At 40.3% G+C, this 11,242-nt stretch overlaps 1 protein-coding gene across 1 annotated transcript; it reads right to left on the bottom strand.

The window, feature by feature from the left end:
- Window positions 1-431: 431 nt before the first annotated feature.
- swap70a (switching B cell complex subunit SWAP70a) lies at window positions 432-10,661 on the bottom strand. Its single transcript, XM_035181796.2, has 12 exons — window positions 10,503-10,661; window positions 8,576-8,716; window positions 6,909-7,082; window positions 6,583-6,807; window positions 5,625-5,771; window positions 5,323-5,431; window positions 5,040-5,221; window positions 3,641-3,748; window positions 3,036-3,202; window positions 2,732-2,930; window positions 2,131-2,227; window positions 432-1,646 (listed from the first exon to the last, which is right to left on the bottom strand). Exons 1-12 carry the CDS (start codon window positions 10,596-10,598, stop codon window positions 1,528-1,530), a joined length of 1,764 nt encoding a protein of 587 aa, XP_035037687.1. The 5' UTR covers window positions 10,599-10,661; the 3' UTR covers window positions 432-1,527.
- Window positions 10,662-11,242: the final 581 nt, after the last annotated feature.

Here is an 11,242-nt window from a genome sequence, read left to right as displayed (position 1 = left end):
TGTCCTCAGGAACAAAGACTTCTGAGGTTGAGTGCCACTGACATCATTTGGGTCAGAATAATATTCTTTAGGAGTAAAAATCCCGAGGATCCTGCAACATCTGGACAACGTGGCTCTTCTTATGAATCCCTCACACTCCTGAGTACACTCAGCACTGAAAGGCTGAAACACACTGAGGCTCCTAAAAAGATAGTCCATGGATAATATAGACAGTGTTTGCAGGGTGATGGGGTTTTCGCTGCTGAAAGCCGCCCCCCCATGAGCCTGTAGCTCCAGCACAGTGATCAACAAACTGAGGATCCCGTTCCTATGGCGACACCCTGTGGACACGCTTCATCATGAGCAGGAGGCGAATGTGTCACAAAAGGTGTCTTTACTTGCACACACACACACACACTCTATGAAATGATGGGACCATCTGAGTCGTTTACTGTCATAAAAAATAAATGGTGTTTTATTTTTTTTGTCATCTTAGTTAAGGCTTCAACAAATACTACTCACTCATCTTTACCTTAAAAAAAATAAAAAAAATACAGAGGAATACGTATCTACTGGATATTATACTCTGCTGGATCTTAGTAAAATGATGCTCCATAGTTTCACTACTTTACAACAAACATGTCAAAACACAAACGCATCTATTTTAAAACACATCACACAGCTCTTATCCAGCACATCACACGTTATCAGCCCGGTGTTCTTCCCCTCATCATAGCGGTGTCTAAGAGAACAGCGTGAGGAATCAAAGGACAGTACGTTTGTCAAAGAGAGGAGGAGATTTGAGATGGAGAGGAGCTGCTCCACTTAACTCCAATAGGGTTCTGCAGAATCTACAACATGTATTTCTTTACACTAAAAGCTATTGGAAATGTTGCTCTTGGATGGATGTGTTCACGTGCAGACAAACTTTAAGATTAGTCAGGTTTATTTGTACTGTAAAGTGATGACAGTGATTTGAATACACTGTGTTTTGAAGTAGTCTGGACAGTTCATTTGAAAGAATACAGAATTAAATTGATGTATTAAATAATAAATATTACACCTTTTTAACCATCAATTTGTATTTGTTAGAATGTTGTGAAATGAAGACTTTGTATTTGTGGTCACAGAATGAAGAAATGGACTATTGACCGAAGAATATAAACTGAGCAGTGTTAAAGCATTTATGACTAAATAATCTTAACTCACTTCTCTATCTGTGGATGAATTTGCTGTATTGTGACAGACGGTTGAGATGTCATCACATGACCCTTCATCCCCAGAGAATGTGGAACTTGATTAAAGATTATTTTGTCACACTATTACGTCTATGGTCATGCCTTTTTTTAGAGTGAACATAATTTATAAAAAGTCCAAATGATGAAACAGAGTTAATCCAAACTGTACATTTAAAAGTAACCCAGAAAGAATGAGTGAAATATGTGTTTTGCAGTTATCACGTGGCTCAGTAGGTTCACGTTATAACAGCTCTGAAATGGGACAGTTTGGGCTCCACTGTTACTTCCAGTCACTGAGCGTGGTGAGTGTTCACTGAGCCTGAGGCCTCTGGTTCTTCCTCTCCTGCCACGACTTCTTCCTCATCTCCAGCTCTGTGTCAGTGAACGATGCTGGACCCCAGTTGGTGATTCTCTGAGGTGGTTTATCCCCTGAAACACCAGGTTACAGGAGAGAGGATCAATACCTTTTAACAAATGTGAAAAAAAATCACTAATAAAAAACATGCATGTTTGCTGTTTTTGTTTTCTTTTTGAGTCAGTCTGGATTTGTGCACTGACCTAACTGCGGTTTGGATGCACTGAGACTGTTAATGAGTCTGAAGTGAACCAGAGAACTGTGACTGGACTGAGTTGCAGCCAAGTGAGCACAGGACCAAAGTACTTTGCTGCACCCTTGTGCATATACAGGGTTTCTGCAGCGTTCCCCAGGTTCAATTCAAGACTTTTAATACTACATGTTACTTCTTCAGTACTTCAGTGGAGTTATCGTAATTATTGTCAAATACTAAGACAATTATAAAACTTACAAAAATACTTTCATAAAGTTAAGATTAGGACTATTTAATACCCTCTGTAATTGCAAAACTGTACATTTGGGAATTTACTAAAAACCACAGATCCCCCCCCTCCCTACCTGGCTGGATGAGACGCATCAGCCCCTCATGTTTGGCCACCTTGTCTTTCCAAGACTTTGACTTGTTGGATGCTCCCTTAAGCTTCCTCGACACCTCCTGTATATGAGAACCAAAGAGGGTTGGTTTCATGTGAGCCGAATCAGTGCTTAGCCTTCTGCCTTAAACAGCTCCTTCAAATTCATTAATATGTATTTTGATTATTTATAAAACATATATCAATTTATACACCTGGAATATTCCAGCAGGTCTGTTGACATGGGTTGAAACTTGAGTTAATACATCATACATGCTCTATAATACAAAATATCCATTCAATAAATGTGAGCTGAGGGTGGAATTAGAAAGGAAAAAATTGAAATAAGAGTTCAAATGTACAGCTTTAGTTCAAATGTAGAACAAACAGAACCAGGTGGTGTATCATATATTTGTTATGATGAATATTTTTACAAATATGGGTAGAAAGGTTGAGTTAGTTGTGTTACCAGATACATGACCACTGCCGTAAGTCAAATAAATGAGTGGAATAAAACCATTTCTGATCTGAAGGGAAAATATAATTCAAATCAATGAATCTTTATGAACTTCCAGGTGAGGCCTGACCTCATACTGCTCCAGTGCTCCCTGCCGCTCCCTCTCCAGACTCTCCAGCTGCAACATGGCTGTCTGCAGCGCTCTCTCCTTGGCCCGCTGGTCGGCCACCAGCTCCTGCTTCTCAGCCTCGGTCTGAGACAGCGCCCTCTGCTGCTGCAGGTGGATCTGCTCCAGCTCTACCCTCTTGGCTGCCTCCTCCTCCAGCAGTCTGCAGGGGAACACAGCAGGGATACTTCAAGGAGGATACTGACAAAAAGAGAACATGTAAAAATCATCGAGGGTTAATCTGTGTGCATGTGTGTGTGTGTTAGACCTGGCCTGCAGTTTTCGCATGGCCTCCTCGTCCTGCTTGGCCTGCCTCTCGTCCTCTAAGGCCTCCTCCAGCCGGTGGTACATGTCCTCCAGCTCCCGGACGCGCTGCAGGTACTGCTCCAGTTCACTGGACTTCTGCGCCACCTCCCTCTCCATCTGCTGATGCACCTGAGCAACACACACACACACACATCACTTATCACTCATCACTCATTTCCTACACACAACTGTACATGCAGGACTTGGAACTGAGCAAACATCTGTAAATAATCTAAGAAAATCTTCACATTCCGCACTGAATCTACATCCCCTTACATGTTATTTTATTTCCCAAAGGCATTTACCAGTATAGTTATTCAATTATGATGATGATTAACAGTCAGTGCATCTGACACTTGAAGATGACTCAACATCATGGGAGTTATGATTACAACTATTTTTAGCTTGTTTCCTGGAAGGACAGAAACACAGACGGATGATTATGATGACGACTTCATCACAAGATAAAAAACTTCAGTTCATCATTTTCATTCGGACCCTTTGACAAGACCACGTATGCAGTTTATCACCAAGACCCTGCAGAGTTGTGGGAGGTGCTGTGGATACCATTTTCTCTCTCTCCAGGTCCAGCCTGTATTGGTCCTGTAGGTCTAACTGAGTCTTCTTCCTCCTGTTCTCCTCTAACGCTGCTTTAGCTGCAGTCTCTTCCATTTTCTGTGAAGCACAAAAGAGGAAAGAGTTGTTGCTTCTCTGCTTGACTGGAGGTGTAACCCGGCTGGTAACAAACAAGACATTGTTTTATGTAATTTATCAGAAACATCTGGGAGTGTTTGGCAAAAGGTTTTGAACAACATCATGTGACTTTTTGCATAACCATTAATATATTAGTTTTAAACGAAAAAGCCATCTGGCAGAGTAAAAAGAGAAGTGAGAGGACGTCGACAGTGAGCTGTAGTTCTGAAACAACTGAGTTCACACATGTGGTCGCCTGATAGATGCAGGTGTCCCTGAATCATCCAAAATGTCTTTGCATAGCAGGTTTTACTTCCTTGTTCTTTGTCAACTTTCTGCTGCATCCTGTGTTTGTGTGTGTGTGAGAGAGTGTGTGTGTGTGTGTGTGTGTGTGTGTGTGTGTGTGTGTGTGTGTGTGTGTGTGTGGTTGTAGGAGTGTGTCGGGTCTTTAGTAAGTTAGATCAGTGTTTAGTGCTCACATCTTTCCCCCTTCAGGTTTATTTTTTAAACATCCAGACAAGATGGACCGAAATTTTGGGTATCCTCTAAGTTGAGTCATTTAGATACAAAATGTACAAGGTTTCCCAGACAAATCGCACATTTCTACTCGTATTAAGCTTTGTTTAATGCTTGATTACATGATATTTGTTTATAACTTACAGGGGTTAGATATTAAGTCCTGCGGTAATTACTACATCTTATATATTCTCACGTTTTAGCTTCACCAAGGAGTGTTTACATGTCAGTTAGCCGGATCGTGCAAAAACTACTGGACATGAAATTGTTGGAAGGATGTGGTGTGGGTCAGGGAAGAACCCATTTGATTTTGGTGTGGATCCAGATCAGATGGTGGATCTAGGATATTCTTTTCTTCACTTTCTTTAAAATTGGGTATTTAAACATTTCTTGGAAATAATTCATGGATCTTGATGAAAACAGTGAGGCATGTTTAGTGAACTGATATTATCTATTCCCGTTGGGCCTTGGAGAAGGTATGAGCTCTACTGAGTGCCATTCTAGCTAAGACTGTGTTAGAGTTAGTGACTCATCTTTAAGCTCTGATGGGATCTTTGTATATTTGTGAAGTGGCCGATTGTGAAGTCGTTGTATTAGATTGCAACCAAGAATTCATTATATTTACAAAAGTTCAAAATAGGACTTTGGGGACACTGATTGGTCAATAGTGGAACACATTATCCCTCAGAATGTTTCCTCTCTGCTTGTTTTTTAACCTTCACTTTTGAAGTTGTAGGAGTTAAACGTGGAGCAGTACCTTCCTCATGGCCTCCAGCTCTCTCTGTTTGTGCTCATTGGCCACCTGGAGCCGCTTCATCTTCTCCATCAGGTCCTCCTCCTCTGCCTGCTGCTTCTGCCGCAGCTCCCTGCGCCTCAGCCGCGCCTCGCGGTGAGGAGACGACAGCCCCAGCCTCAGCAGCTGGATGCACGTTTGAATGGCTGCCGCAAAGTGAGAGGAGAACCACTGATTGATTAAACCTCCACAACGATCTGACATGTTTGATCCATGACCACGACATTCAAAGATGACTTATCAATACCTTGAATCCATTCCTGCTTCTTCTTTTTATCTGAAGCGTTGATTTCGAAGGTTATGTCAGTGCACTTGATGAGGAAAAGGCATTTCTTCCCATCTTTATCAGACAGAGACTGCAGGAGAAAAAAATATTACGACTGCATCCGTCACTTTATACCAGATGTGAAAAACCTTGTGAGCCAGTCATTTAGAAACAAAAGAGGACTTTTTAAAATTTGATTATTATTATAATTATATTTTTTATTTAATTTAATTATTTATTCAATATAGTTGATATATTATATATTACAAATTAAAAATAAATACCTCCACATAGCAGTTTATGTCCAAAAGGATATTTCCTTTCTTCTCCAGAAGATCCTCACAGACGTAGTACGACAGCGCGTTTGGTCGAAGGACAAACCAGCGCTCAGTCCAGTTCTTCCTCTTGTGGCCCTTTTTCATCATGTATCCCTTCAAATCACAGAGTGGAGTTCAACACAGACACCCGACTCACTGAATTAGTCTGTCATAATAAAACTAAACTACTCAGATGATTCACTAGAAACGGGAAGAAGTCCTCTGTCTCACAAGACAATGTCACTGTTCAGTAAAAATCTGTCAAATCAGTTACAAAAAGTAAACAAGTACATAATAGAACATATCTCTTTGAATATTTCTGTATTATTAATACTCTAACAGTGCTTACAATCACATTTAGTTTAACTGGTGGACACCTATTTTTTTTTTTTGCTCCCTATCTTTTTCAAAGATATATTATAATTGCACATTGCATATTGAAAATCAGAAAATAGATTTAACATTTTTTCCAAAATGTAAATTTTTATTTTAAACCATATAAATATGAAATATTCTAAACCTAAAAGGTTATTTTTTCTATTTTAAAATATTTAAATGTTAAATATTCTAAACTTAAAAGGTTATTTTTAAATTAAAAAAAATATAAATACAAAATATTCTAAACCTAAAAGGTTCTTATTTTTATTTCTGTTTAAACCTGAGTCCTGCGATGTGCAGGATTTGGGCGGCATGTTCATTACATAGAGGAGCTATATTTGAAAAGTGAGGCAAAACAAGTCCATAGACAATTGCTGCTCTTTATAAAGAATCCAGTTTGTGCACTAATGGAGGGAACTTATATTAGCATGCACAGTTTTCTTTCTACTCTGGGCTTCTGTGTTTCAGAGAAAGGAAGTTGGTGCAGTAGCAGCACAATGTTCAGAGAGAATCAATCACATTAAAAGAGATCTACATCCAGTCAGACCTGTTTGAGCACATCCAGTATGAGTTCCTGGAAGACCTCATTGATGCCCAGGGACAGGGTCTGCTGGTTCATGCCCTTGCTGAAGTATCCCAACCCCACCAGTTCGATCAGCTCCCAGGCAGTCAGGCAGTTCTCTGGGCTCAGCTGCAGCTTGTAATCTGCAAACTTCTCCTCACTCCATTCGCTCCCTATGGCCTCCAGCAGCTTACGCAGAAAGTACTCAATCTAAGGAGATGGACGTGATTTAATGGTGGTTAAATATCGAGCTTTCCTTTTAGACTGTTTTCTGCTTGGTCAAAATATTACATCATAAGACTATCTCTCACCTCTTCAATGATGATGACCAGTGGGTACTTGTCTTCTGACAGAAAGTTGAAAATGCACCAGACTTTGAAAGCATCGTCCTGTGTGATGAGCAGATGTTTGGTGCAGATACTGTTCTTGAAACACAGGGTCCAGCACATCTTGTTGAACTCCTCTATGTCAAAATCCTCCCGCACCTGAGAACAAACACCAAACCGCAGCATTCAGTCAGCGTCAGAGTCACACAGACCACCAGCAGTGTGCGGGTTTACAAATGCTAAGCAGGGGGCCGTTGTTTGTGTCCTTTCAGAACCCCGAGTCTGCAGGATGTGAGCTACAAACCTGATTTAATGAAACGCTTCATTTTCATTCAAGTCAGAGCCAACGAGAGGAAAGCAAGAAAACAGCTCCTGAGAACAAGGAGGGAAAAACTGTTTTCTAGCTGACATGAGAGTCAGTTTTAAAACGCTTCACATACATGTGCTTGTATTACACTGTGTGTAATAGATAGATATAGATAGATAGATGTACTTTATTGATCCCAAATTAGGAAATGATTGTGTTACAGCAGCATGTCAAGGGCATTGCACACAGCTGCGAAGAACAAAAGACTAAATACCAAAGACGACAAAAGGACACAAGCGTGCAAAATTGCAGTAGTTGTTGTTTGCAGAGGAGAAGTTGGGAACATGATTCAAATAAATAAATATGAATATTAGATGTGCAGTAAAAAGAGCTACCACAGCAAAACCTCTATCAGAGATATCAATCCTATATTTAAGAGAGCATTCGATGCATTTTATCTACACATTTCAATAACACAAAACCAACGATATACAAGTTATACCCAAAAACATTTTGTTACTGTGGGCACAACTTTTTATTTCCTCTCCAATCGAGCAAAACCGGTCACGATTAGTCATCTACAGATATTGTGTCATAGACTCTTACACAGAGAAGTGTGGGTGTGTGGGTGTGTGTCTGGTCTGTATTTAAATTGCGCTTTTCCAGTCAACCACTCAAAGTGCTTCAATACACAGCACTTTTTTTATCACACACCATAGCCATGCTTATAGAAGCTTCTTTGAGACATGCACTGTCGGCAAAGCCAACAGCAACAATTAGAGGTTCTCTATCTTGCCCAAGGACACATAATGTAGACTGGTGGAGCCCGGGATCGAACCACCGCCCTCCTGAGACACACACGCCCTGCAGTATGTGTGTGTCTCCAGGTATTTAAGTATACAGTATACACTGTATCACAAAATGAAGACACAAAGGACCATTCACACTCACATTTATTGCTACAGTCAATTAAGAGACTCCTCTCTCTTCACCTAACCCTACACAGACACATGCAGTACATGCTAACTCCCCACAGAAAAGCCTCAGTCGATCTGGGATTTGAACCTGGAACCTTCCAGCTGAGGGAGCACTGCTTACCACTGCACCTTCTTGAGATTTGTAATGTTGTTGATTTATTCTTTCACACAAGTTGCTCATGCTCCTGTTTGATGGAAACATTTACTTTGTCTTTACTTTTTTGCGATTTCCTGAAACCTCCATGAACCATTTTTACAATGTATTTGGTCCAACTCTTGTTTATGGAAATCTTCTTCTGATTTCTAACCACCATCATTGAATTTGTTGACAGTTTCACAAACCACTCTTCCAGCATCTTCATCCCCACCTTGTCCAGTATGAACCTGTTGAGGTACGGCATGTAGCCTTGGTTGGACAGAAGCCCTTTGTCATCGTCTTTAAAATGTTCTTCGAGGGACACAGGGTCGTGAGGGATCTTCATCACTGTGCACAGGTTGTGAGACAATACCTGAAGAACCACAATATGAGAATTAGATGACAAATACTTCAAACTAGGGGGGTTTACACAGGACACATTACTGTACAATTACACATTCCGGCTAAATGAACACATACTGTATGAAATTAAAAGTTACCGTCAAGATCGGTCTTGCAGTTTTCAGAGTTTGCCACCAAAAAAAAACCCTTCGGTTGCCATGTACAAGCATTACTGGTCAAGCGTTACAGATGAACTTTCACTCCTCAGACTAAAGGTACTTTCCACTGGTTTTTCAGCTGTCAGCGGGGAACATAACATCCCCTTGCAAGTTTCCTCTGATCGTGTGGTGGCATAGGGAGATGGTGGATAGTTTGCTTTAATTGGCCCATCATAGAAAAGCCAATGATCAATCTCCTCAAATATTGACTTTTAGAGTTCTCCTGGTCACTCTGTCTTATATTCTGGCAGAGGATGTGTGAGGGATGGAAAACACTACAGGATTCTTGAGTCTTTGTCAGGCTGAGCACACAGACATCAGAGCCTGCAGGAAAACTAATCCAGTCCCAGGCCGTCACAAAACACCGCAACCCATTTTCTTGAGTTTTAAACACACAAAGACAAAACAAATAGGCTAAAATTGAAGGTTCAGCGGGTAGCATTTAGTGACATCTAGTGGTGAAGTTGCATGTTGCAGCTGAATACCCCTCCCCTTCCAAACATGAAAGAGAACCTGTGGTAGCCTTCAGTTGTCAAAAAACTCAAAAAGTGTTTAGTTTGTCCAGTCTGGGCTACTGTAAAAAACATGGCGGTCTCCGTATAGAGTACCCGCTCCCGATCCAATCTAAACATAAAGTATTTAAATATAAAAGAGAAAATAACAATTTGTACAATTTAGATGAATTTATCTTCAATAAATTAGATTTATATTCAATTTCTGCCAATAGATCCCTTTCACTGAAATCTTACACACTGAACCTTTAAAATCGTTTTCCATGTCCCCAATTCAAAACATTGGGCACCTGCCCCTCTAACGGTCTCTGCACAGCCCTGCTTCAGGAAACTATAAAATCAAATCAAATTATTTGATGTATCATAAATCAATTTACTTTCCATTATTGGTTATTAGATACAGTAAAATGTAGTAAATTGTAGAGGGATAGTTCGCCCCAAAAATGAAATGTTGTCACTATCTATTCAGCACTATGTCGATGGACGGTGGGTGAAGTGTTTGAGTCAACAAAACACTTTTGGAGTCTCAGATGTAAACAGCATTGCAGCCAAATCCAATATGATTGAAGTCAATGGTGAGTGATTCCTCAAATGTAAAACAAAAACCACATAGAAAAAAGAAAATGCCTCTGTGGTGTCAGCCAAGTGTCCGTAAGCCCCGACATTCAAATTTGACTCGAAACGGCTTCATTTACATTTTGTTTGGCCCCAATGTCTGTGATCTACCCACTAATGCGGCTCCGAGGAGGATATCAAAGGAAAGTATGGAGGTTTGTTTTTTCTGTTGTTTTCTTACGTTTGAAGAATCGATCACCATTTACTTCAATTGTGTTGGATTGGGCTGCAACACTGTTTACCCCCGAGACTCCAAAAGTGTTCACCAACCCCCCCATCGACAGAGTGGTGAGTAGATAGTGAATTTTATTTTTTGGGTGAACTCTCTTTAGTGTAACGTGATGGATGAGAGACGTGTGACGTCAGCCTCGATGCTGGGAGCAGATGTCGCCAAACTTCCTGATGTTAAACAGAAACTCGAGTTTATTCCCCGCAGAGTCTGAGAAAGAAATAAAACACAAGTGAAACTGACCTTTAACTGAGACTTGGAAACTTTCCCTCGACTGTCCACGTCCAGGGCAGTGAACGCGTGCCATATGGACTTCAACAGCTCCTCTCGCAGCCACATCTTCAGCAGTGACGGGATCTGTGCTGAGTGTGCTGAGTGTGCGTGAGTGAGTTTGTGTGTGGTGGAGTGTGGTTTTCAAATGTCCGGCCCTCAAAAACAACTGACAGCATGGAGAAGTGTGTTGACAGCGCCACCTAACGTTTAAAAGTCCAATAAACCATCCTCCATGTTATAAAACTCAAGTACTCGTGCTGGCTGTTAATGAACATGAGATGTTAGCCCCAAACTTTATACTCTACCTTTTCTGATTTAAAATTTGGGCACTAATAAGATATTTTAAGTTTTCATCATTCCATTTGATTATTTAGTGCGTGTCAGGAAAACAGTTTTAAAAATACCCGTCTTGGTTTAAGTTTCACATCGTTGGTCCAACACTCCAAATGTTCCATTTACAATAAAAATAAAACAAAAACAGAATTGTTATACATTGGTTAAATTAGTTCCAATCTGATCAGGTACATTCAAGATGCTTACAGTTTAATTCATCAATAATTATACAGTAATAGTCTAAAATAAACCAGTGTGCCAAATAAATACTTTTACCATTGATATTCCAAGTGCATTCGTTGATAACCATATAGAAACCCACTTGCTTTGAAGAGTATTTTACGTTCTCCACCTTATCTATTTGATATGTTTAGTTA

Source organism: Hippoglossus stenolepis, chromosome 1 (genome assembly GCF_022539355.2).
Source record: "Hippoglossus stenolepis isolate QCI-W04-F060 chromosome 1, HSTE1.2, whole genome shotgun sequence".
In the NCBI taxonomy this organism is placed as follows: Eukaryota; Metazoa; Chordata; class Actinopteri; order Pleuronectiformes; family Pleuronectidae; genus Hippoglossus; species Hippoglossus stenolepis.
Note: the sequence above shows the minus strand (reverse complement) of the source record. Positions and strands in the feature narration are given on the sequence as shown.